Here is a 26821-nt window from a genome sequence, read left to right as displayed (position 1 = left end):
AGCTGACGTCACACCCCCAGTGGCAAGGCTTCCCTGTACCATCAGCCTTCCGGCCCATGACCACACGGATGCTCTCCGCTCCACTGGAAACCAAACTTGGGTCTAAACAGTACAACCCATGAGAAACCCAGTGCTCCCAAGATCCCAGGTCCAATCCTTCCTCATTCAGGAGGGCACATTCCTAAGACTCTGCCACTCTCTCTGAAGACGCTTCAGCCCTTCCTCCAATTCCTAGGATGAGGTCCTGGGACTTGCTTTTCAGCATCTCTTTCAGAATGGAGTAGGCAGTAGCTTCCTGATCAGAAAAACCCAAGCTCCAAGATTTACAGCTAATAGAAATACCTCAGATTCTCCCCTGCTTGTCAGGGCAGAGAGATGCCCAGATTGAGGGCTGTGAGCCGACCCTTCCTTCCATGAGACTGGCATGAGGGTGACACTGATTTCTGTGCCATTCATAAAACCACCCCTCTTCACCGGCACTTCTCTTTTTCTTCTACTGTCCCTGAAAAGAACAGGATGCTTTCCCTTTTTATTGTCTTTCCTCCTCATTCTGCCCAAGTCTGTTTTGTTCCTAATCCAGATGTGGCTTATGAAGGAAGCCCTGGTGGAAATAACCACTGCTGTAACAGTGTGTTTAGGAATGCCTAGTATTTCCAGTTATAGGCGGAGACACTGACAAAGCCGCAGAATGATGTGTGCGTGCCTTTTTAAGTTGTTCTCAACTAACCCCTCCATGCAGATGCCCCCAAACCCACCATCAGCTGAATTCTGGAAGTCATCTTCCAGTTCCAACTCAACTCCCTATATTTTACAGGTCTGTGAAAAAGACACACAAAACCCACTTTTTATCCCCCAAATCTAGCATCATTTTCTTGAAGCCCTGGCTTTCTTTTGACCAAAACAGGACGAGCGGGTAGTAGGTGGGGAAGCCTTCCCATTGCCTACATCTAAGATTGACCCAATCGACGGCAGTGAACCTGATACTTGAGCAAGGCCATCTGCTGCCCTTCCCACCTTCCGCAACTGGGAGTCTGCAGTGCAGCACCCACTTGTCCAGGCAGAAGGAGGGAAAATTCTGACGTACTATATACATGGACATTTCTGGAAAGCTTTCCCTTTAATTCATTATGTGTGACACTCCCTTTCCTACCTTGCTGAAGGTTCCACATGATGTTGACATCCCCTCCGAGGAGAGGGCTGCTGTAGAATCCCTGCTCTAAACAGACCCAGTCAAGAGTCCCACAGTGTGGGAGCCCTCGGCTCGCCGGAGAGGGAGACTGTTGAGAAGAGCTGTTCCTTAAGGTGGCTGCACGCCCACAGGCTTTCAAGAAATAGGCGAGTTGGCTTTTTTTGGATTTTAAATATCAAGGTAATTTTCTGCCATGTTATTTTAAGTAAACATGCCTGAAATGGAAAGTGTTATAAACGTGGTAGTCCTCAAGCCTCAGGGAAGTCTCCAAACTCGTCCAGAGAGAAGCCATTATCTATGTACACGTGGCTGGGAGGGAAGCAGGTCTGCGGGAAGCAGGTTAAGGCAGCAGCAAGAAGGAACAGGACTTTCTAGAAAAGATGGTGCTGTTGGTTGCACAACCTGTGAATGTACTTAATGCCACTGAATTACACCCCCACAGATGGTCAGAAGCTGGCGGTCGCGGGTCTTACCTGCACTCCTTGATCACCTGGTGGATGTCAAACTCGAAGGCCGCCATCAGGATGTTGTCCAGGGGTTCTGGGCTGCTCTCACCTCCCAGAAACAGGTCGAGGCTGGACTGTGGAAAGGTGGTGACCCACTCAATGCCCGGGTGGAAGCAGAGACTCAAGGGGGCTGGCAGGGCTGCTGTGTAGGAGAATGGCGATGGGGGTCCTTCAAAAAGAGCCAAAGGAAAGCCCCTTCCTGATCTCTAGGGGGCATTCAACTCAGGGAGGCGACACAATGGAAACGACCCAGCAGGAGAAGAGCCCAGGATGTCTACTCCCCAGCCTGAACCTACAGAGCCGAGACTCACCTGGGCATAGAAGTGCAAATCAGTGGGTTTCACTGTGGGATGAGAGTACAGGAGCCGGGTCACTAGGAAATGATACCAGTTACTCATATGCTCCTTCTGCTCCAGCAAGGCAGCTTCGTCTCCCAGCATGATCTGAGAAGAGACATCTTCCCTTAGCTCCAGGGGAACGCCTGTAACTCTCCTGATCTCACTGGAGCACCTGTTCTGGCAGCTCGCTCCTCCCCTCTCCTGTCACCCTGAACAAGTAGGAACAAGGCTCTGCCATCACTAGGCTGGATGCCACAGCTCCTAAGGGAAGCCGGCTTGGACCCCGACCTGGACTTGTTTCCCACAGACCTTGCAGAGAGACTCCAGGTGAGGACTGGAGGCAAACGTGCCATCCTGCAGGTGCCGCTCACATTCCTCGTGCCAGTGCTGCCACTTCAGCTCCAGCTCTGTTAGTGTCTGCGTGTTACCAGGCTAAGCGGAGAGAAGCAGTGACAGGCCATCACCACACAAACCCCCTTTGCTTCATGAACCCACCTCCCATGACCCAGCAGAGCAGGGCTGCTCCCACATACACTGAGAATGGGCATTGTCCTCATGAGGTCCCCCAGAATTCGGCACATGCCCACAGAAGTGGGGTTGGCATCGGCTTCCTTGGAGAGCATCTGTCGGGCCTCGTCCAGCCGGCCCTGCAGCACCAAGATGGTCACCTGGAAGGACACCCGAGAGCACGAGCATTCATAGGCGGTCCCGAAGCCGTTCCCTCCATCCACGCATCGGCTTCCTAGCCTTGGGGAAGTGTGATGGTTCCTTCCTCCCACAGGTAATCTAGCTCAGCCAGGCACATGGTTTTACAAACATGCTTTAAGAGGACCATGCTTTTCAAACTGATGTTGTAGCTCATTACAGGCTATGACCAACTTTAAAAAAATAAATGACATAGAACATATCAGCTACCTCAAATAAATATTGGTTCATAAAAGTTTCAGTTCAAATACATCCATATGTATATACACATACATATGGAATAAATACAGTCAATCCTCTTTATTCAGATCCCGTATTTGTAAATTTGCCCACTTGCTAAAAATTCATCTGTAACCCCGAAATCAGTATTTGTGGTGCCCTCAACATCATTTGTGGACATGAGCAGAGCAGCAAAAAATTAGTCACTTGAGGCGCATTCCCAGCTGAGGTTGCACAAGGCAGCGCTCTCTCTCTTTTTTTTTTTTCCTCATTTGTAATTTTAGTTTTATTAGTTTCAGGTGTACAAAACAACATATTATAATAGACATTTAAACCCCTCATGAAGTGGTACCCACCCCCAAGCAACTACCCCTCTGGCATCTTATATAGCGGTTACGACACCATCGACTATCTTCCCTATGTTGTACTCCACATCCTGTGACTCCGTACACCTATATATTTAGTTACAGCTGACAGTCAGTATTATTCTACTTCAGCTCTGGTCAGGCATCTACAGGTCAGGCACATTGCTCAGGCATCTACACAGTCTATGACGTGATCCCCCTGATAAGTCCAGCGCCCATCTGGCACCTTACATGATCTTTACAACATTGTTGATTATACTCCCCACACTGTATTAACTACCAATTTGTATTTCTTAACACCTTCACCTTTCCCACCCTGCCCCCAACCCCCCTCCCGTCTATCACCCTGATAGATCTAGTACCTATGTGGCACCGTACCTAGTTATTACAATAGTATTGACTCTATTCCTTATGCTATACCCTACATCGCCATGACGACTGTATAACACCCAATTTGTACTTCTTAATCCCTTCCCCTTTCACCCATCCTTAACCCCCTCCCATCTTAAAGAAGTCCCTCCAAGATTCCTTGTAATACTGGTTTGGTGGTGATGAACTCCAGCTTTTTCTTGTCTGGGAAGCTCCTTATCTGTCCTTCAATTCTAAACGAGAGCTTTGCTGGGTAGAATAATCTTGGTTGTATGTCATTGCTTTTCATCACTTGGAATATTTCCCGCCACTCCCTTCTTGCCTGCACAATTTCTGTTAAGAAATCAGCTGCCAGTCTTATAGGGGAATCCCTTGTAGGTAATTAACTGCTTTTCTCTTGCTGCTTTTAAGATTCTCTCTTTGTCTTTAACCGTTGGAATTTTAATTATGATGTGTCTTGGTGTGGGCCTCTTTGGGTTTATCTTGTTTGGGGCTCTCTGTTCTTCCTGGGCTCGTATGTCTATTTCCTTCACCAGGTTAGGGAAGTTTTCTGTCATTATTTCTTCAAATAGGTTTGCAATTCCTTGCTCTCTCTCTTCTCCTTCTGGTACCCCTGTAATGTGACTGTTGGTATGTTTGATATTGTCCCGGAGGCCCCTTAAACTGTCCTCAATTTTTTGGATTCTTTTTTCTTTTTGCTGTTCTGGTTGGGTGTTTTCTGCTACCTTATCTTCTACATTGCTGGTTGGAGCCTCTGCTTCATCTAATCTATTGTTGATTCCCTGTAATATATTCTTCATTTCTGTTATTGTAGGCTTTCTTTCTTTTTCTTTTTAAAAATTTTATTGGGTAACTGTGTTTTTCCCAGGACCCATCAGCTCCAAGTCATTGTCCTTCAATCTAGTTGCGGGGGGCGCAGCCCACCATCCCATGCGGGAATTGAACTGGCAACCTTGTTGTTAAGAACTCACGCTCTAACCAACTGAGCTAACCAGCCACCCCGTATCCTTTATTTCTGACTGGTTTTTTTTCATGGTTTCATCTCCATTTTTATGCTTCTTACCGTTTTTCTCTGAAAATAAGACCTAGCCGGACCATCAGCTCTAATGCGTCTTTTGGAGCAATAATTAATATAAGACCCGGTCTTATTTTACTGTAATTCAAGTCTTATATTAATTTTTGCTCCAAAAGACGCAGTAGAGCTGATGGTCCGGCTCGGTCTTATTTTCGGGGGGACAGGGCATCTCTCTGTTGAAGTTCTCCCTGAAATCACGGAGCATTCTTACAACGGAGCAGTGTTTGGAACTCGGTGTCTGACAGATCGCTTATCTCCATTTCACTTAGTTCTTTTTCTGGAGCTTTGTTCTGTTCTTTCATTTAGGACATGTTTCTTTGTCTCCCCTTTTTGGCTGCCTCCCTGTGCTTGTTTCTATGTACTAGGTAGGGCTGCTATTCCTCCAGTCTTAGTAGAGTGGCCTTATGTAGTAGGTGTGCCATGGGGTTCAGTGGTGCAGTCTTTCTGGTCACCTGAGCCACGCGCTCCAGATGCGGCCCTTGTGTGGGTTGTGTGTGCCCTCCTCTTGTAGTTGAGCCTTGGTTGATAATTGTACATCATTGTGAGGGACTGACCCTCGGGCTCACTGGTTGTGAGGACTGGCCTTGACTACAGTGGAAGAGTTGTTGTGCCGGGGCTGATCCAATGGAGCAGAATCTGCCTCAGCAGGGCTCTGGTGCCTGCCCAATTTGCTCCTTGGGTGTGTGGCACTTGGAGGCGGCTGGGTGATGCTCCAGCTCGTTTTGAAGCTGGCCACTGGGGGCGCCAGCCCAAGGACCACCTTGGAGGGGATCTGCTGTAGGTCAAGTTCAGCCACAGCCCGTGCCCCACCTGGGGCCACCCAGCAGGAGCCAGAAAGAAATCCACAGATAGCTGCCACCAGTGCTGTGCTTGGATGCGCCTTGAGAGGCCAAGCCGTGAACTAAGGCCAGCTGCCACTAGTTCTGGCTTAGGGCTGCCCAGCCAGAGGTACAGGACACGTTCAAACCAGATGCTACTTCTCTGGGTTCCGCGAACCTTTGAGAGACCCTAGGAAAGTCTGCAGCTTGAGCCAAGGCCGGCAGTTTGCACGAAAAAGCCACTGAAAGCAGCCTGGCTGTACCCAAAAGTCGGGCGGGGCCTTGAATCGCCAGAGCGTGGCAAGCGAAGGGTAGAGACTCAGATATGGCAGCCACAGGCTGTGTGCAGCCTGTGTCCACAAGTGGGGAAGGAGGAGGGCTCAGAAAAGAAACAATGGTCTCCACCAGCTCCCCGGTCCAGGAGAAAGCCATCTCTCCAGCCCGTCCCAAGCCAGACAACTCAGTTCCTGCTGCCTCTGCCCCAGCGCTGGAGCTCAGAGCAAGTGATTCCACTGGTGGGTAAGTCCGTGTGGTCCCTTTAGGAGGAGTACCTGGGAGTGCAGTCACACTGTCTCACTCAGTCACAATCTCCGCTGGTTTTCACAGCCAGAAATGATGGGGACTTCTCTCCCCAGCACTGGAACCCTGGGCTGGGGTGGAGCTGGGACCTTTCACTCCTCTGGGGGGTGGGAGGATGCCCGCAGCCGAAACATCCCTCCCGATCTTTAACGGTCACACGTGGGTGAGGGACCAGCCCGTTCCACGTCTCTGCCCTTCCTACCAGTGTGGAGGTGGCTTCTTCTGCACGTCTCTAATTGAAAGGCTTCCGTTGTTTGATTTTAGGCGATTCTCAATAATGGTCGCTTTGTAGATTAGCTGTAATTTTGATGTGGTTGTGAGAAGGTGAGCTCAGCGTTTACCTACTGCGCCATCTTGGTTGTCTCCGGCGCTCTACTTTCTTGCATCTGTCCTCATACTAAACAAGTGTCTTTTTCGTACTATATTCAGTGCCACGGTTTGTTGTGGGATTTTTTGCATTTTTTTTTGCTTTTGTTGGGTTCCCAAGCACAGTGCTCTCCAGTGTTCTCCAGTGTCCCTAACTGCAACGAAGGCTGTGATGTGCCATATGGAAAAAATACGTGTTAGATAAACTTCGTTAAGGCACGCATTATAGTGCTGTTGGCTGTGAGGTCAATGTTAATCAATCATATATTTAAATAAGGTGTCTTTAAAGAGAAACATACATAATTGTATATAATATCTATAACGTATAATATATAGGTATATGTTGATCAGCTGACAAAAATGTTGGGACCAGGGACTTGAAGGAACCCTGTATTTTCCCGAGGAGCAATGGTTCAGTAATCACTAATTCAGTGCTCCAGGTGACTTTATAGAACATAACTATCACAAATAATGAGAATCAACAGTATACACACAAGTATAAAAGTAAAATATACAAAGGAAATGTTTTTCTTACTGTAAGTCATGCTCAGAACAGTCAAGGCTATATATGCTGCCAAGCCCCAATTTTTCTCCTAGCCTGGACTTCCTTCTCTGAATTCCAGACCTGCAGATCCTACTGCTTAGTCAATGCCTCCACTTGGATCGCGTAGGCTTCTTTAATGTCACATATTAAAAAAAGGAAAGCCCTGGTCACCTCCAACTCACCGACCTGATTCTCCCACCTGCTTGCATTTGTTACACACGAACATCCAATGCATTAGCACATCCCAACAATTGTATCTTTAAACTGCATCTGGAATCTAATCACGTCTTACCATCCCCTCTGCTTGTCCGAGTCACCACCACCTTTGCCTGGCTGGCACCACAGTCTCCAGACTAGTACCTCTGCCTCTGCCCTTGCTGTGTTCTCAGTAGAGCCGCTGAATACCTAAGTCAATCGCGATGCTCATTTGCTCAACTCTCCAACGTTCCCCTCACCCCACCTGACTCAGGAAGGAAACAGGAACTCTTTATTAGATCTATCAACTACTCTGTACACATTCACGGCCTTTAACTAAATGTAATCATAACAGCCCCTGGGTAGGTGTTATTATCTCCATTGTACAGATGAGGAAAGTGAAGGCTGTGCAGTAACCCGTTCACGATCTCACAGCTGGCAGGAAGTAGAGCTGCGATGCTAAGCCGAGCAGTCTGGCACCACAGACCGTGTTCTAACCACCTGCTGCACTGCTGCTCTGAAAGCTGGTCTTTACGACCGCCCAGAAGGTCCTCTATGATCCGGCCCTGCATCTCTCTGCCCTTAACTCCCCAGCTCGCTCTCTTGCTCACGCTGCTCCTGGCTCACTAGCCTCCCTGCCATTCCTCACCCTACTTTGCCTTTAGGACATGGCATCTGCCAGCCTCGCCGTCTGGAATGCTGCTTCTCCCTTCATCTGCACATTCCCTCCTCATCGCCTTCAGGTCTCTACGTGTGGGTCACCTCATGAGTGAGGCCTTCCCCGACTCCCGCCGCCTCTAACACCCAGTTCCCTCCCTCTATTTCTCTCCATAGCACTTCACTATTAGATATGCTACATATTTTACTTGTTTCTGTATTCATTTCCTATCTCCTTATGCAGGATGTAAGCTCCATAAGTAAGGACAGCTATCTTGGCCCACTTTGGTCATGGGTGTTTCCTCAGTGTCTTGCAAACAGTAGCACTCAATAAATACTCAGTAAATGAACCAAAGACTCAAAATCTGGGCCCAATACTTCCTAAGCAAAGGCTCTCCCTCCAATAATCACAGACTCAAAGAGCCAGGCCAAGTGCACACGGGCTCAGTATGCAACCCTCAGGCCTGCTTGCAAGCACTGGGGAAAACAGAATATGAAGTGGAAGGCAGGGCGGTCCAGCCTGCACGGGGTCCTTACCAATTTCCAGAAGCTCTCGTGTTTGCTTGGATTCTCACTGCCCAGAACATCTGCTGACAAACTGTCCACCTCGCACACATGCAGTCGGACCCAGTCAAGGAGGTGAAGGAGGAGAGGACCGGCTGGGAGGAGAGAGACTCGTCACACAAAAACCCAGCTTCCTGGGCAACAAATCCCACTTTCCCATAGTACAGACAGAATGTAGGGCAGACAAGCTATGTAGGAAGTGGTTTGTCCCTTTTAAGTGAGCGCACATATGGTCCTGAATGAAGGGCGGGACTAGCGATGGACTTTTAAGGAATACTTCCTCTGCTCCAAGCAGCAACACCCTTCACTGACTCCTAGAAAGGGCTGAACATGAGGCCCAGACCTCACCACTCCTCCCACCTCCAGAGTCTTCCTGACTGTGCAATATTCAGTAGCTACGTAAGTAATGGTCGTTTAGTGACTGGTACTGACTAGGTGCTTGGTATGGAACAATGATCAAAACACAGTGACAGCCCTCACAATCTACTGGCAGCAGGCATACAAACAACGAATTGTAATTTCAAGTTGCTCAGTAGTTTAGCAGGAGAATGAATAAAAAGCTATGCGTGCATAGAGATCAACACTCATGTACAGATAACAGCAAACATAAACCATGAAAAGAATCCAAACATGCCTGGAGCACCTCCATAGAGAGCCCACCCAAGCCAGGATACTGTAGTGACCACAGTTTAACTTAAGATCAACAGAATAACTCGCGGTGGACAGTTAATGCACAGGGTTGCCCCGTCCTCAGCACTAGCAACAGAATTCTCAAAGGGACTTTGCCTCCCACGGCCTAACCCTCCTCACAGCCCTAAAATATTCTTTTTCCTTTTTTAAAACAGAAATTTATTGCCTCACACTTCTGGGGGCTGGAAGTCTGACATCGAGATGTTGGCAGGGTTGGTTCCTTCTACAGGCTGTGAAGGAGCAGGGGGAACCTGCTCCATGCCTCTCCCCTCGCTTCTCCTAAAACTTTCTGAAGCTTGACCAGCCCGTGATACAAATATTGACGACCACGCCTGACACACACTAGTTTAATATCTGTTTCCCTGGCATTTTTCAACGGTCATCTGCCTAACATTTTGGGTTCCTAAAATGCATCCTGTCTATTCTTTTGCAGTACCTAACAAAATGGCAGGCTTCTCGGCCTGCCATGCAATGCTTTCTGATGGCTGTGTTGATAAACAGTGATGGAAAAAAAAACATTCTAGGCCATAAAACACTCATCACAACACACAGGAAGGACAAAGAGAAAAGGGCAGGGGACACCTGTGACACAGAAAGAGTCCATGCTCACCGGGGGCTACTTCAATAAAAAGAATCTCACAAAGGTTCCAAATGAGCTCCATTGCTGACAAAATGGAGATCTAAGGAAGGAAGAAATGGAGACAAAGTTTTGACTGAAAACATTCCTGAGATTTGCTTAGAGCAAAGGAACAAAGCAGGGCTTAGATCACAGCATAGTCACTCATTAAATCAACATTTACTGAATATTCCTATGGCAGGGTTCCCCACAGGCCAGCCAGTGAGAGAATTTTAGGGGGTGGGACACAGACGAATGTTCTTTCATTTCAAAGGTTGTAGTTTTAGTTTAAAGTGCATTAGAAAAATACAACTAGCTCATCACACCCATGATTTTGGTGAATATTATGGTTTAAGAAGAGGCTTTATTTGAGTAATAAAAAAGAGACAATTTTAGGAAAATATTCAGTAAATAATATTGCATGAAATATATAGATAACAGCAAAAATTATGAAGTTGGTATTCAAGGGAATGAAGTTTAGGAAACGGTCTATGAAAAGGCCGACCTAATATAAGATCCAAAAATAAATCAGGACTAGACCTTGCCCTTAGGAATACAGTCTCCTCTTCCCCAGCATCCTTCTGTGCACAGAGAATAGCTTATTCATAAGGGAAAATAAATGCTTTGCTGGCTTCAGAGACAGTGCATCAGTCCCTACTAACTACCGAGTTTGAACAATATCAAGATTCTTCCAGAGAAAGAGAGTTCTTTAAGTCGTTTTCCAGCTCCAACTAAAGCATAACAACTTGAGGCTCAGTAGAACTGCTGGGTTCGTGAGCAGAGTACAGTTCCTGAGACTAAGCAGTGGTTCCAAAAGCTCAGCTCGGTATCTCAGGTGACACATATGGTCAGGATTTATACTTCCCATCAGAACTGAAAACTCATACAAGTACTCATCAGGCATATCCTTCGTTTCAATGTGCTCAGCCTTGCAGGGGCCCCAGGAAGTTCAAGACGATCCTTACTTACCACTCCAAGGAGTTGCATGTCTACCTGGAAAGAAGAGTTCTGCAGAAAACCATTTTTGCAAAGCGATCCCAGGTGGGTGCCAAGGACACAGAAAGATACCCTAGAGCCAGTACCACAAAGACAGCCCCTTCCTTACCTGGCTGCTGAACTGGCGGCCACTGGCTGGATCTTTAGTAGCAACTAACAAAACACAAAACATTGTAAGTAAGCAATGGAACTTTCAGTCTGATTGATACAACTTCATATACCAAGTTCTGTGGCTTGTGCCTTTGTTTCTTTTCATGACCAACTATTTTCACTATAGATTTTTTTAAAAAATGCTTCGTATCTCTTTGTTATAGATTAATGATTCTCAAACGAAGACCCTCAAGTTACAAGTGGCATTTTCAACTGCAACACAGCAAACGTAGAGGCCACCGTGTTATACAAGACTCCACCTGGCATCGGGGAGTTACGTGGCTCTTGTGGTTATGGTGACTTTAAATAACCAAGACCAAAGAACTGGGAATGCAATTTTCAAAGATCCTTAATTTGGCCCTTTAGCCTCATAGCTGTCAACTCTATCTGCCCTCACTTGAAGAACATACGATTATTGACGAAAAAATTAAGATAAGAAAGTAAGAGTTTTAAACTGGAATGTCAATCAGATTTTCCCCTGCAGTATTTATAGCCAGATGAATACTTTAATTACTATCACATATACATACACAAAATCCTTACCTACAACCTTGTGCATTTCTTCCATGCATGCTCTTATGACTGATCGGTAGTTTTTACTCACTAGAACCAATCTACAAAAAATGAAATGGCATACAAGATGAGCCTGGAACATCTTGTGGTAACAGAAAGATAGAATAGGTGACAGAAGCTTGCTGAAAGTTAGGAGCCTAGTCGAGGGAGCTCCTAATAGCCAAAGCTGGAACAACTTGAGCAACAAAATAAATAAAATACCATATAACTCTTGGAATAAAATAAATACCCATGAGTCCACATACTGATATTAAATTGTTGCAGATGAGACCCCCGATGGACACTAAAAGGTTGAGAATTTGAGATTTGCGTAGTCATAAAGTGTCTCCCCCAAATACTTCTTAGTTACAAAGGGAAAGACTGTAACTTTATAGTGAAGAAACCCGGTAGAAATCACATTAACCAAGTGACCAAGGTCAACCTCACCAGTAATAAAAAATCAACATCATGAACCCCATGATATAATACACTGAGAAGGATACATCATACCACTTGTGGTATTCTTGCTAAAAACTCATAACCTTTGTCCAATCATTAGAAAACATCACACAAACCCAAACTGAGGGACGGTCTCCAAAATAATTGGACAATATTTTTCAAAGTGTCAAGATCATGAAAGAGACTAAGGAGAAAAATCTATATTCAACCTCATTTAGTCGCAGAAGAGAAAAAAGGACATTTGCGGGAAAATTGGTGACATTCAAATAAGGTCTTTAGTTGATCATATTTCATCAATGTTTAAGTTTCCTGGTTTAAGTAACAGTAATACAGTTATGCAAGACAGTAACATTCAGGAAGCCAGGTGAGGGATGTACAGAAATCTGTTATTTTGTACCTTTTCTGTAAATCTAAAATTAGTTTGAAACAAAGTTTTCTAAAAAAGAAATGACAGAACAAAACAAATTTCTACAAGAAAGCAATTGGTTGTTAGTTATCAAGTTGCAGATCTTTAGCAAGACAAATATTGATTCTGGATGAAGAGACTTACAGGCTACCTATTGGCTCCATTTAAAAAAGAATAGTAGCTACAGTCTCCTATGTCCAACAGGGCCAGCAGGAGGTCAATCAACTTGCACACATTATCTCACTTAACCTGTGTACCAGGTTCACAGTCAAGACTCAGGCCAAGATAAAGAATGCACCCAGCCAAAAACAAGGTGACATGCTGGCTCCCAGGCACAAAACAGGAGTTATCATCTCACCATCAAGACATTCACACATTCATTTAGTAATTCAGCAAATGTTTCAGATCATCTACTGTACAGATGCACAAGGAGACGGGGGAACAGAGACCCCATATAAATAAGCCAGGGTCTCTATCTTCAGGGTCTCTATCACAGGACTTTTGACATATTTGTTTCTTAGAAGTGGTAGTAGATTCCTCTGAATCACCAATACTCTGTACCAGTCTCTTGAAACCAGTGATCTCTGTCACACACACACACACACACACACACACGCTGAGTAGGGCATTCTCCAGGATTCATTTGTAAAATGCTTATCAAGAAAGTAAAATACTGTGATATTGTGATTGATATGAAACAGATACATGGTCTTCATCCCTAGTGCCTGACACAGGACTCCTAAAAATCTTTGTAAATTCCTAAGTAACAAGAACACTAGAAGCACCTTTTGTTCTAATGAGGTGACTCTGGGTGGCTCCTGGATGGGGCTGGTCACCAGAAAGACCAACCATAGTTAGAAGCTTAGAATTTTCAGCCCTGTGCCGCTCTTCCCTATAGGGGATAGAGGGCTGGAAACGATCCATCATGCCACGTGAGGAAGCCTTCACAAAATCCCAATAGTATGGGGTTCAGAGAGCTTCCAGGGGGACAAACACATCCACAGACCAAGATGATGACAAGCCCCAACTCCACGGGAACTCTTGTACTTGGGACCCTCCCAGACCTCACCCTATGTATCTTTTCATCTGGCTATTCATCTGTATCCTTTATCATACCCTTTAATAAACTACTAGTAAACCTAAGTGTTTCCCCTGAGTCCCATGAGCCACTCTAGCAAATTACTCTGACCCGAGGGGATCCTGGGAACCTCTGATTTGTAGCTAAGTTGGACAGAAGTGGTGGGTTACCTGGGGACCCACTACTTGTGGTTGGCATCTGAAGTGCCGGGCAATCTCATGGGACTGAGCCCTTACCCTGTGGAATGTGACACTATCTCCACGTAGTATCAGAATTGAGTTAAATTGAAAGACACCCAGCTAATGTCACAGAACTGCTTGGTAAGGGGAAACCCATACACATCTGGCATCAGAAGTGTCGTGAGTGTGGGAGTAAAGGAGAAGCACAAGAGGAGGGAAAAAGTGGGGTTTTCTCAATACAAATACCAACATTGCTCATGCCTAACCATACGAATGGACGCGATAAAACCTAACCCAGGGGTTCTCAAACTCCACTGCGCTTAACACTCACCTGGAGATTTTAGGAGCCACCCCCAGAAATTCTTATTTTGATGATCTGAGGTGGGGCCCAGAAGTCTGCAGTTAATAAGTACCTGACATTGATGCAGTTAACTCAGGAGCCACACTTCAGACAATCCTAGTCTATAAATAGTACAATAGTTTTCTGGTCTCTTGCCAAAAAGTGCCTTGAGAATAATTCTTTAAAAACAAAACAAAACTCATTTTTACATGAATTTCAAAATCTCCCAATAGTAGGGCCTCATTAAATGAATCTCAGGTGCTTTTTTGGCCTAAATTTTCTTCTTTGGGGAGTAAATGAGTAGGAATACAAACAAGGAAAGCTTATCAAGCCTACAAGTCAGTCAACACCATTTGCACATTGCCTGGAAGACATTTCCATCTCTGACCACTTACACTGCCCAGTGCAGAGGCCACAAAGTAGAACCAGGAGTCCCTGATTTCTCCAGGTGACCCATCCATCATGGGAAAGGACAAGGATCATTTCATTTGGCTTTTCACAATTTAGTTGTGGACTTCAGCATCTATCAACAGCCTACTTACTGAGTTTTTCTGGATTTTCCAGATAATTCTTCTTCAATTCTCTGGAGGCCCACAAAGATTCCATGGGATTCATTGAAGAGTTTTCTCAAGATTTGAGAATAAACATCTATATCCTTCCGGATGATATGGATAAAAGGGCAGCCGGGCCCCGTCTCTGATTTTCCTGAAACAAAACAGGAAAAAAAATTAAACATCTATCACTATCACCTTCATAAACGAACCCACTCAAAAATTTTTAAATTGAGGGCAGGCCCGGTGGCTCAGGCGGTTGGAGCTCCATGCTCCTAACTCCGAAGGCTGCCGGTTCGATTCCCACATGGGCCAGTGGGCTCTCAACCACAAGGATGCCGGTTCAATTCCTCGAGTCCCACAAGGGATGGTGGGCTCCACCCTCTGCAACTAAGATTGAACACGGCACCCTGAGCTGAGCTGCCTCCCGGATGGCTCAGTTGGTTGGAGCGTGGGCTCTCGACCACAAGGTTGCCAGTTCGATTCCTCGACTCCCACAAGGGATGGTGGGCAGCGCCCCCTGCAACTAATATTGAACACGGCACCTTGAGCTGAGCTGCTGTTGAGCTCCGGATGGCTCAGTTGGTTGGAGCACGTCCTCTCAACCACAAGGTTGCCGGTTTTGACTCCCGCAAGGGATGGTGGGCTGTGCCCCTACAACTAGCAACGGCAACTGGACCAGGACCTGAGCTGTGCCCTCCACAACTAAGACTGAAAGGACAACTACTTGAAGCTGAACGGCACCCTCCACAACTAAGATTGAGAGGACAACAACTTGACTGGGAAAAAGTCCTGGAAGTACACACTGTTCCCCAATAAAGACCTGTAAAAAAAAAAAAAAAAAAAAAAAAAAAAATGGTACTAGGAATAAAGCCTTTAAAAAAAATTTTTTTTTAAATTGAGTAACTAATTACAAAAGCTTCAGCTTCTTTGCTACTCACTTCAGTTGTTAAAAAATTATACAAATTTTCATTTATCAATTATCCATACATGAATTTTTAAACACAAATGTTTACTCTCAGACTTTACTCAACTCATCAGCATATTTTGGAACTATCTTTCACCTCCATCAATTGAAATACACTGAAAAAAGTAAAGTCACTTAATATCAGCCTATGTAAAACTCAATAAATAAGATAAACCTATAGTTAAAGTCAAAGAATCTAGAATTGACTGTTTTACAACAGCAATGAAAAGGCTCTATAATAAATTATAAGCCACCAACTTGTGGAAATTTCAATTTGTGATGATATTCAATGGCTTGTCTTGAATGTGATTTCAATAGATATACATAAACCAACAAAAGAAAACCTGTGTTTTCAACAACAGAGGACAAACTAGAAATGTTGATAAGCTTTCCCATTAAGTATGGAAACAGACCATCCGGACACACTCACAGAAGTTTCTCTTCAATGAATCTGCCCCATTGGCAGATTCTATAGCTCTGTCAAGCTTGAGATGTTCAATACCAACATATCTGATAAATATTTAGCAACGTTAGGGACAACTGTTAACTATAAAATCAATAAAAACTACATAGCTTAAAATTTACATGAACTGCACATATGATAATTTACCAAAATTCTGAGACTTTCATTAGCTCAATCTGCTCCTTATAAAAGAGAAAAACCTACATCTTTGGGTAAAGAAGCTGTCAAAAACGTGCAAGAAAATCTCTTCAACATTTCCTGATACTTCTCTCTTGAAAAGGAGAAAGCAAACTCAAATGTCAAGATTTTCGTCTTATCTTGCTACTAGTGGGAGTCTGTACCAGGAGAAAAAGTCATGTCCAGTGTTTGATGGAGCTTAGAGAACAAAGCCCAGGCCAAGTCATTTCGCTCTCCAGCTCACTGTGCTGTACATCTACAGCCTACAGGATTCAACTGAGTTCACACTGATAATATAAAGGTAAGGGCTATGAGAGCTGCAAAGTGTCACAATAAGGGGGCTGCTCTGAAGGGAACTGACTCATTCTGGACAAGCGGGAAAAGCTTAAAGCTTTCAGATACAAGAAAACCTTTCTGGGGCGGCCGGTTAGCTCAGTTGGTTAGAGCAAGGTGCTTTTAACAACAAGGTTGCCAGTTCTAGCCCCACATGGGCTACTGTGAGCTGCACCCTCCACAACTAGACTGAAACAACTACTTGACTTGGAGCTGATGGGGCCTGGAAAAACACACTTAAATAAATAGCTTAAAAAAAATTTTTTTTCTTTAAAGAGAAAACCTTTAATACCAGGAAGACTATTGTTAATTTTTTTGCCTGGACTCAACATCCGGCAGGTCTCATAAATCAATGAAAATCTTAAACAGCTAAAGATCCAAAAATAAAAATGGTACAAAATAAGTTCAACTTATCATGCCTCAGCTAGTCAAATCTGAGAGAATAAAGAAAAAAAAACAACTAAATGTGCCAAGACAGATAATCTGGAAGAAAAATAATAACAACTACCTTTCTGGTTGAAGGAGGTTTCACACACCAGCATCTCTCCTGGACCCCAGTCAAAACACATTTGCCTCTTCTTGGAATTCACTCCTGGAATAAACTAGTAAAAAATAAGGCACAGAAACTGTTATTCCTACTAAAGGCTTTGCTTTCAACTGACTTGCAAGTATAATCCTAGAAATCAGTGGTCATGAAAGCTAAGTGCTAATGTTATGTACATAGCTGAATGTGGCTGATATCAGCCCAGTCTGTGAGACCCTAAGTAAACAAGTGAGCTTGGCGGGACACCTCAACCCAGCCTACCACTTCTCGGGTGTTGATAAAAAGGAAAGCTACAACCTAATCAATATTACATTGCAATTTAGTGATGTGTAGTTTAGAAAAAGTGAAGTTAAATAATTAAAAAGGAACTGTTTCTTACTCACTGAAAAGGCAGAGACCTCGATCCCATAGCTTCTGTGCCATCTCTTTGATGATGACACTCAATTTTTCGCTCCTACTCAGACCAATCCCTTTGAGTCTCAGCTTCATACCTCCAATGCCTAATCCACACCTTTATAGATGATCTAACCTCTAGAGCTATAACCACAACATCAAGAGCCAAAGAAAAGAACTCTTGATGCTCATCCCCAAAACTCATTTCACTCCTTCACTGGGACAAAACCTTCTCCAACTGTTAGGAGGAATCCTTGATTCTTCTCTTTCCCTCACCACCTATGTCCAATCTATCAGTAAATCACGTTCTCTTAAATAAGGCTGAATCCAGCCATTTGCCACTTCTACCAGTCTAACCCAAGCCATCACCAACTCTCATCTGGACCACTGCAACAGCATTTCTTAGTGCCTGAAATGATTCTCCTACATGGTTATTACGTGCCCCATGAAAAGATGAAAGCTCACAATGGCAGGAGCCTCTAGGATTCTCACTCAATGCCTAGAGGAGACGCTGGCACAAAGTTGGCACTCAATAAATACTTTAGGCAGACAACGAATTTGGCTGGCAATAGTCTCGTCAATAGTCTTGTCTCAAGACAAGTTAAGTGCATTCAGTTCTTAGGAAAGGCTAACGCGGTCATTCAACAACTAAGCAATGTGTATTAAGCCTTTTTCTGTGCTGGGCTCTAGGAATACAACAATGTGTACCACAGTCTGTGTCCTCCAAAAGCTAGTGGTCTCCTGACGGAGACCAATAAACAAACAGGCAGTCAGAAAAGGGGAAGTATGCTAAGTCTGAGGTACACACAGAACAGAATCTGTTTTAGCAGACTCGTATTGGATGAGTAGGGCGGGCAAGGAGGAAGCATTATTTGTACATAATGGTGCTGGAACAAATGGGTATCCATATGCAAAAATGAACCTCACACCATAGACAAAAATTCACTAAAAATTAGTCACAGACTCAAATGTAGAGCAAAATCTATAAAACTTGAAAAACATAGTAGAAAATCTTTCTGACCTGAAAGTAAGCAAAGATGTATATAGGACACAAAAAGCATAAGCTATAGCATAAGAAAAATGTATAAACTGCACTTCAACAAAATTAAAATTTTTGCTCTTCATAAGATACTGTTAAGAAAATGAAAAGGCAAGCCGTAGACTGGGAGAAAATATGTGCAAAACACGTATTTGATATCCAGAATATATAAAGAATTCTTACATTTCATTAGTGAAACAACCCAGTAACAAAATGGGCAAAAGATTTTTAACACACACTTCACCAAAGAAGATATACAAATGACATATAAGCCCGTGAAAAGATACTCATTAGGGAAATACAAATGAAAATAACGAGCTACCACTAAATACCCACTGGAATGGAAATGAAAATTAAAAAGACTGATCATACAAAGAATTGATGAGGATGAGAAACAACTGGAACTCTCAGACTTTGCTGCTGCAAAAAGAACTGTACAACCACTTTGGAAAACTGAGCTTATTTTAGCTAAATATGCATCTGTCCTATAACCCAGCAATTCTCCTTTTAGGTATGTATCTGGAATTAAACAAAACAAAAAAGACAATGAAAACTGTAACTTACACTTTTTAAGAGCTCTTGAACCAAAAGGAAAAGAAGACCAGTGGTCTAGAAAAACTACTCAAGATTATTCTACCTACTTTGAATCTACATTTAAATATCCTCGAATCTGCCAGTTACTAACTGGACTTCAGGTGCCTTGACAATAGGGAGCAGTTGTGTGAAAAGCGGATACAACTGCCATAAAGGGTGACTTAATGGTATTCACAATTATTCATCAGTCTCTTGAGAATGTGTTTAGAGTAAACCCCAAAGGCAGATGAACACTCAAAAACAGACATGACAGCGTTTAAACTCGCAGAGGTGAGCTTCAGACTCTGGACTACAATGCCCCTCCTGTGTGTGCCCATGAGGCCAACCAGTTTTCTACCTGGTCTCCCCAGCACGAATATAGAGCTGGGGTTATCACAAGTCCATCATCACTACTGGGTATAAAAATAAGTAAGCTGAGATCATCTTCATTCCATCTGTAATGAAGCTCTTTATCAAGGCACAGTATCAAAGCAGTGGCTCTCCAGGGCACCACAGGGTACTAGGAAGGCTCCCCCGACCCAAGGAGTCTAACACAAGTGAGAGAGGGAAAGTTTGAAAAAGTTCCAGTGACTCTGATGTTCTAATTTGTCTTCCCACAAACACTGACACAGTCCTTGATGGATAGTTAATATTTAAAGTACTCTGTATAGGTATTAAATTGGAACATTCTACAGCAGTAAGCTTTAAAGAGCATAACAACCCATGTTAATTGCTATTTAAGATCTCATGCCTCCTTTTGTCCAGTCAGCTTTGAAATGACCCCTATTTTCAATTTTTTGTATTGTCGGACACTGCTTTGCAATCTGATGTCTTTGGCTAAAAACTGTAGGCATCTCAACTATCTAGAAAGCAAAAGCACAAGGTATAGCAACTTTCAGTTTAGTGGGGCTTCCAGAGCTAAGACGTGCAGAAGCAGCCCACAATGGGTAGAGGTGTCGGACGTAGTTAGGGAGGTTAGGGAAGGCTTTCCTAAGACACAAGCTGCCGGAGCTTGCATTTAAAAAACGAGCTGGAGATGAGAGAAGAAACGAGCATTCCAGGCAGGGGGAACGGTAGGTATTTTATATCTACAGGCTATGAATTTCTTTTAAAATCCTGGATCTGCAGCAGTTGACATACTGTCTTCAGAGTTCAGATCAAATTGAAAGCAAAATATAAAAAGGAGATAGTCCCCCGAGAGAATAAATTCGTTTAGTAAACCTTAGGCAAGCGCAGCACAAGCAGAAGCCAAGCTCACGGCGCTGCGATGTGAAGCTAAGTTCGGCTGGAAGGAAAAAAGCCCCAATTCTTCTGCCGAGTCCAAGCGCGCTCTTTAGAGCATTAGCCCAACGAGAAAAGCGAGCGGAATAGAAAGGCGCAAAGACGAGGGAGGGAGAGGGACGGAGTGAGGCCTCTGGGGCCAGGTATTCTGAGCATACGAAGCAGCAGAAACCCAGCGACCACTGCGATCCAAACACGGGCAGCTAATTAATGTGACCTCCGGATGGTGGCAACTGAGCTGAGAGAAGGGGGCGGGCGCCTCCCGGGAGGCAGGGAGGTAGACAAGCCTGCAGTGATGAAGCAGACTCAATCCTTGGGCCGCGAGGGCAAACCAGGCTCTTTGGGGCGCCCTTACAGTGACTGTCGGCTCGCCATCGAGCTCCTCCATAGCGCCGCAGCTCAGCTGCCGGGAGGTCGCGAGGCCAGCACAGCTCCCGGCTCGGGCCTCCCGCTCAGAGCCGCTGCAAGAGAGGACCCGACCCGAGCCCCCTCCTGCACTGCCTGCAGGCCCAGATCACCAACGCTGCAGGGGCGTCTCCTCTCGGCCACGGCCACCCCTCTACGGCACTCTACTCGTGTTCTTCCTTCGCGGCCTCGACAACACGTCAGGGAAACCGGCGCCAGGGGCAGCCGATCCTCAGAGGAACCTTCTCGCCAGATCAGGCGCCGCCGGGGACAGCCCCACGCGGGGCGGGGAGAAAGCCCCTGGAGACGGCGGGAGCGGTGGCGGGGCGGCTGCGCGTGCGCGGGCTGGGGTGGCCACTCTGCGTGGAGAGGCGGCGGGGGCCGGGCTCGAGCGAGCGTACCGCCTGTCCCCACTCTGGCTTTCCTTGCGGCTTCTGAGTCTGCAGCTCAGTGTTGTCTCGGCCGCTTCTGTGAGCGGTGTCCAGGGCAAGGGATCCCCGGTCTATCGGGCTTGTGGACGGAGGCAGTCGCTGCCAACTCCCACCCCAAAACGCTCAAGCAGCACGCGGACAAAAGTGATGCAGCCCGACAACTGTGAAATCGGGACAGCTGGGCTTGCTTAACTCAACACAAATACTGGTTTGTTATCTCACCAAAGAAAAGCAGGAAAAGGAAAAAAAACCACAGTCAGAGAATCCCGGTCTTGTTAATGGGAAACTCATTTAAGTTACTAGTGCTCTAGTAACTTAAAGGAGTTATTTATTTTGTAAATGCCATATTTACAAATACGTACACACACACACACACACACAGAAGAGAATAGTGCTGGTTTTACATTCCCAAATAAGCACTTTTTTTTTTTTAACTAACTGAAGATAATTCGAAATTAAAAAATAAGTCTTAGGAAACAGTGCCTGAAAATGTAACAGCTTCTTTTTTTGGGGAAAGATACTTGATCTGAAAATCAAGTTTCAGTTTTTTACCCGGGGAAACAGTTCTTTCCCTGAGATTACTCTGAATGACCTATTTGAATTGGTTGAAATGAGATGACTTGGAGTGGTTAGGAAAATCTCACACCAACAGTTTTTTCTATTTAGGTACAAATTCAGGAAGGAAAATCCTGTGGCTATCACAATTTCATCCAAATCCTTATCTCTTAAGACAGCCATCAATAGGATGACATTTAATGTAGTTTTGCACAAAACTCCACACTTCTACCATCTATAGCTTGGTGCATTTTCCAAATGTTTCACATTTTCACTGATCCAAGTGTTCTGGCACCAATAGTGTGGCTATGAAGTATGAGAAATTATGCATTTATGTCCCTATCCTTAAGAGGTAAAAAGAGGCCTAATATTTTACAAAAGTAAAATAAACAGTAGCAAATAGATCAGTTTAAAAAAACTAGTTATTATATCTGCTCTGGCGACTCAAAATTATTTGAGCAGCAGAAGTTAAAGCAAAGCTTAAGACACTGATAGAAAATATGCCTAATTTCCTTCAGAGAAAATTATTAATTATTCTGGGGAACAGGATGAGTAGAAGGAAAGGAAAAAAATAATAGGATGAAAGACCAAAAAGAAAAACCATCTTCTCTAAAGGAGACCTGAGAAAAAAATAATTTGAACAACAAAGGAGCTTAGAAAATTTTAGTAGTATAGTTTTTTGATATTTTAAGACTGACATAATGTCATTTGAAGATAACAGAAGTATTGAAACTGACCTAGCGATAGATAATATTGGAAAAAAGTATTGAAACTATTCTTTGTTCTAATACCATTATATACAAGCAACCTTACACAATCATTCAAATACATTCATTAATTGGGGAAAAAAAGAAAACTACAGCTAATAGAGTTATTATTCTATACATAGATCATTTTCTTCCTTCTGGTCCTTCTCAATAGTCTTCCAAGAATGGGGTTTCAATGAAGTAGTTTATCCTTTTTTTTTTTTTTTTTTTTTTTTTTAACAGATGAGCCTAAAGGAATACATTTGGGAAAAAAAAAAATAACCAGTACACAAATCTTTTTCTCTTAACCTCTTCACAAGCTCCTTCTCTCCCCCTTTATCCCCCTCCTTTCACTCTCCCTCCTCCTCTCCCTAGAGTGGTTGTTTAACTCTGGAATTCCTGTATCTACTCTGGAGAGTCTTCAATCATGCAGGAGACACTTCAACTTGAGGTATATCAGAACCCTAGGAAGACAGAAAGAGTATAATATTTCTGGAATCAAAAATCTCCTAAAACAAAACATACCTATCGCACAAGAGTCAAACTAGAACTTACTTTAAATCACTCCAAAGTCAAACTTAGAATCATTCTCAGATGAAGCCAGAGGAACTGTGCTAGAGATATGCCATATGTAAAGTGCTAATTGGATGCATTTAATTCATTCTAGTAGAACCAATGCTCCGTAGCCTGCAGAGAAATAAATACATAATCATTTCAAGAGACATAATAAGTTTGGAAAACAAGGTAGAAATCTATTATCAGGAGCCATAGAAATATTTATGCACTTTGATCCAGTAAGTCCTCACTTGAACTTTTATTTCTAATAATTTCAAAACACAAAAGGTATGTGAATTTTGGTAAGTGCTATATAGATAACAACAAAATTTCTCAAATCCCACCCTATTGACGTTTTGGGCCTGATAATTCTATATTGTGAGCTGTCCTGTGCCTTACAGGATGTTTTGCAGAATCCCTGGCCTCTGTCCACTAGATACCATTCATACCTTTTAATGATTGTTGACAACCAAAAATGTCTCTAGATATTCCCAGTATCCCCTAGGGGTAAAATCACCCGTGCTAAGAACTGTCATAGATGTTCATCCATTGAGGAATAGAGGAAGACAATATATCAGTGAGATATTCACCTATTGAGAAGAACTATGAAGACTGATAAGAATATGGGAAAGTCTTTCAAGAAATTTTAAAATGTTCACCTTTTTGTCTCCATAATTGTATTTTTAGGAAATAAGAGGGACATTTTGAATAACCAAAAAACAAAGTCTCACAGCAATCATTAAAATTAATGTGCAATCATTAAAAGATAACTGTAGCAAAATTTTATAAAGGTAAAATGTAGTAAAATTTTGTTAAAAGTTTTATCAATTTTGTAAAAAATAATATGTAGAGAAAAAGATTGGCAGAAATGAGTATTATTACTCTTAAAATCAGAAAAAGTAGGCATGTTTACCACATAATTTTCAGTTTTTAAGAGCAAACGAAAAATTGTATATTTCGACAATTAATGTAAAGAAATTTACGTGTGGATAAAAGTTAGAAAATAAAATTGAGACAGGTGTTATGGGAATATGAAGTAAAAATTTTTATTTAAAAAATGTTTCATTGAAGTTTTTAATACATATAGAGATACTACATAAGACCATGTTTGTGAAAACCTGCTTTATAGTCCTACTAATGTATATCTGGCCACATGAGACTTCAAGTTGAGAAATATGTGACATATTTCTTATTGAAGGTGTAAAAGCTGCTCTAGCCTTGTGGTTTTCAAACTTTAGGGAACTTCATAATTATCTAGAGGGCTTGTTAAACCATTAATTGAGTGATTCCTGGGCTCTGTCCCCAGAGCTTCTAATTCAGTAGGTTGGGGTGGGGCTCAGGTATTTGTCCTCCTGACCTTTCTAAGTGGAAGTGATATTGCCCAAGGGACCATCCTTTAAGAACCATCCTTCCAACTCTATCTTTTCTACCTCAGTGGGGAGTAATCAATCACAAGAACTTGAAGAGTGCAAATATTATCTATATTTGGCACAGCTGCAGAATATAAGCTTAGTTCAGTTTGTTCTCATTCATTCTATGAAACAAACATCCTTGAGTCACTGAGACCTACTTGAATCTAGTAATGGACAGAGAAGTAAGATTGGAGCATTAATGGGGTTAGAAGAACTTGAAATCATCATTCCAATGTAAAGACTACATAACTAACAGGAATTCAGAAACCCTAATTTAGGCATTTTTGGCATTCTCATGATAAGGACTATGTTACTATTGCATCAATAAGTCAGTGAACTCTTATTGATCACCAGCTCTCGGGACTTAGTTATTTGCTGAGATTATGAAGATGAAAAACAATAATCCCTGCTCTCAAAAAGTTTAAAGGACCCTTCTGTAAGTATGTGCAATGTGTACATTCAATGAATGTATGGTATTGTGAAATGGGATGATACTTCCCTACATTTTATACACCAGCTGACACATTTCAAATGTGTTCATACGTTTCATACCAGGTTCTTGGCTTTGACTGCTGGCAGAAACTTGGGCCCCATCTTCTTTGCCATGACCCAGCAATAGAAAGCTGGAAGGTTTCTACGACATCACCATTCTGCCTCCAGATTTCTTGCTGTACTCAGGAATTCAGTATTCCATATTCCTGCAGTATTCACAGAGACAGCTCAAGTTCTCAGCTTACTTTAGATAGAACCTGAAGGAAATTTGATAAACTACCCACAGTTTAGACATCTGTGTTATAGATTCAGTTCATGTGTTTCTCGGGGATTTTTGACAAGGATTTCAAGTTCTAAACAGATTCAGTGATTCTTGTTTTCCTGTACCTTTTAAGAATGATGTTTTTTCTTTGACACCTGACCCTGAGGAGTACATTCTGGATGATTCACCCTATTCTTACTCTCTACTTGTAACACGTTATTGATATTTTATTAGATTTCTAGAGGAATGAGACCTTTCTTGCCGAAATTTCTCGTTAACCCCCTAATTATGAAAACTCACTGCACAACTCCCTCATTCATTTTACTTGTACCATTAGGATCCGGAAACTGATAGAAAGTGCTGGGAATACAACTAAAAAGACAGGTCTCTGCTTTCATGGAACTTGCATTCTGCTGAGAGAGACAACCAAACAAAAGTTTAAGTCAAAACAGCTGGACTGGTGTATGTGGTGTATTTAGGATTTTCTTCTGCATGTTTTCTTCCTGCGGCGTTCCATAGGGGCCTCTGCAGCCCTACAGTAACTAAGTGCTGGGCTCTGAGTCAGAAATCCTGAGTTCAATATGATACTGGCTCTGCCACTTTAAGCTGGGTGACCCAATTGCCCAACCTCTGTTTTGCTTTCTTCATATGTAAAATGGGGCTGATAATAATAACACAGACTTGTGAGAATTAAGGGCTTGGCACAGAATCCCCCCATAATAATCACTCAATGTCTGCCACTGTTCTTTTCTGTATACTACTCCTTGCACTTTCTTTTTCTAAAGCACCCTTTTCCATTGCAGAGCCACCCCTATAAAAATGATGGAGAAATGTAATGTTGGAAAATTTCTGTCTTTTCACAACTGTTTTCCTGGAAATTGGAAAGAGACTCAGTATACCAGTTTAGTAAGCTCAGCTCACAGAATTCCACTTTGCCACTGGACTATTGCTCACACATTTGAATATGCTTAACTACTTTTTTTATAGGAACTCCTCCATTTCCTGAAGGTGATTTTGTAATTTAGCATAACTTTGGAGAGGGGGATATTGTAGGACACACCCGTCCCCCAGAAGCTAACGACTAAATAAGCGTTTTATTACCAGAGGTCCCCACATATTAATGAGCGTAAGTTTAACGTGACATATTCCTCTTCATGATTCTGCAGTCCTACAAGGCTGGGAAGGTGTGTGATGGCAACTGAGGACCTGGGTACAGGGCAGCAAGCATAGCATCTCTATTTTTTTTCCTCTGCAGTACCTGGCACAGCACCCAGTATGTTCATTTCCTGTCATACAGTAGGAGGTCAATCAACACTACCTGCCAGCTGTGTGATATTGGGTTAGTTACTGAAATCCGTTGAGCCTCAGTAGCAAATAAATACTACACTCGCTTGGAAGGGTTTATGTGAGGAGAAAATGAGCAAATATTAGGAAAGCCCCCTTCAGTGCCTGCCTGACCTGTGGCAGTTGGTTATCTTCCCCTTTCACTTCGGTATTTACTACCTAACTTCACCTCCCACCCTCATTAAATTGTTATTTGAGTCAAGAACTTTGTCTGCCCTTCTTTGCCTGTCCAATGCCCAGCACAGATATGAGAACACTAGGGACCTAGGGATAGTTTCAATTTATTCATGCATTCAGTGAAATCTTTGCACACCTATAGTGGACAAAAGCTTAGAGTTAAGAG

The 26821-nt window shown here is 43.3% G+C and overlaps 1 protein-coding gene across 3 annotated transcripts in view; it reads right to left on the bottom strand.

The window, feature by feature from the left end:
• Nucleotides 1–20936, bottom strand: part of NUP85 (nucleoporin 85) — a 29416-nt gene extending 8480 nt beyond the window's left edge. The window contains exons 1-11 of one of the 3 annotated variants that reach the window (XM_033091708.1): nt 20632–20936; nt 16955–17048; nt 14498–14660; nt 11485–11555; nt 10901–10944; nt 9790–9859; nt 8463–8584; nt 2567–2701; nt 2343–2465; nt 2007–2138; nt 1663–1769 (exon numbers count right to left, since the gene is read on the bottom strand). In XM_033091708.1, coding sequence (XP_032947599.1) covers nt 1663–1769; nt 2007–2138; nt 2343–2465; nt 2567–2701; nt 8463–8584; nt 9790–9859; nt 10901–10944; nt 11485–11555; nt 14498–14660; nt 16955–17048; nt 20632–20664 — 1094 coding nt within the window. In that variant the 5' untranslated portion in view covers nt 20665–20936. The remainder of the gene's footprint in view (nt 1–1662; nt 1770–2006; nt 2139–2342; nt 2466–2566; nt 2702–8462; nt 8585–9789; nt 9860–10900; nt 10945–11484; nt 11556–14497; nt 14661–16954; nt 17049–20631) is intronic. The other 2 variants (XM_033091710.1, XM_033091709.1) reach the window with 2 other exon arrangements.
• Between the last annotated feature and the right edge of the window lie 5885 nt (nt 20937–26821).

This window comes from Rhinolophus ferrumequinum, chromosome 21 (genome assembly GCF_004115265.2).
Source record: "Rhinolophus ferrumequinum isolate MPI-CBG mRhiFer1 chromosome 21, mRhiFer1_v1.p, whole genome shotgun sequence".
Taxonomy (NCBI): domain Eukaryota; kingdom Metazoa; phylum Chordata; class Mammalia; order Chiroptera; family Rhinolophidae; genus Rhinolophus; species Rhinolophus ferrumequinum.
Note: the sequence above shows the minus strand (reverse complement) of the source record. Positions and strands in the feature narration are given on the sequence as shown.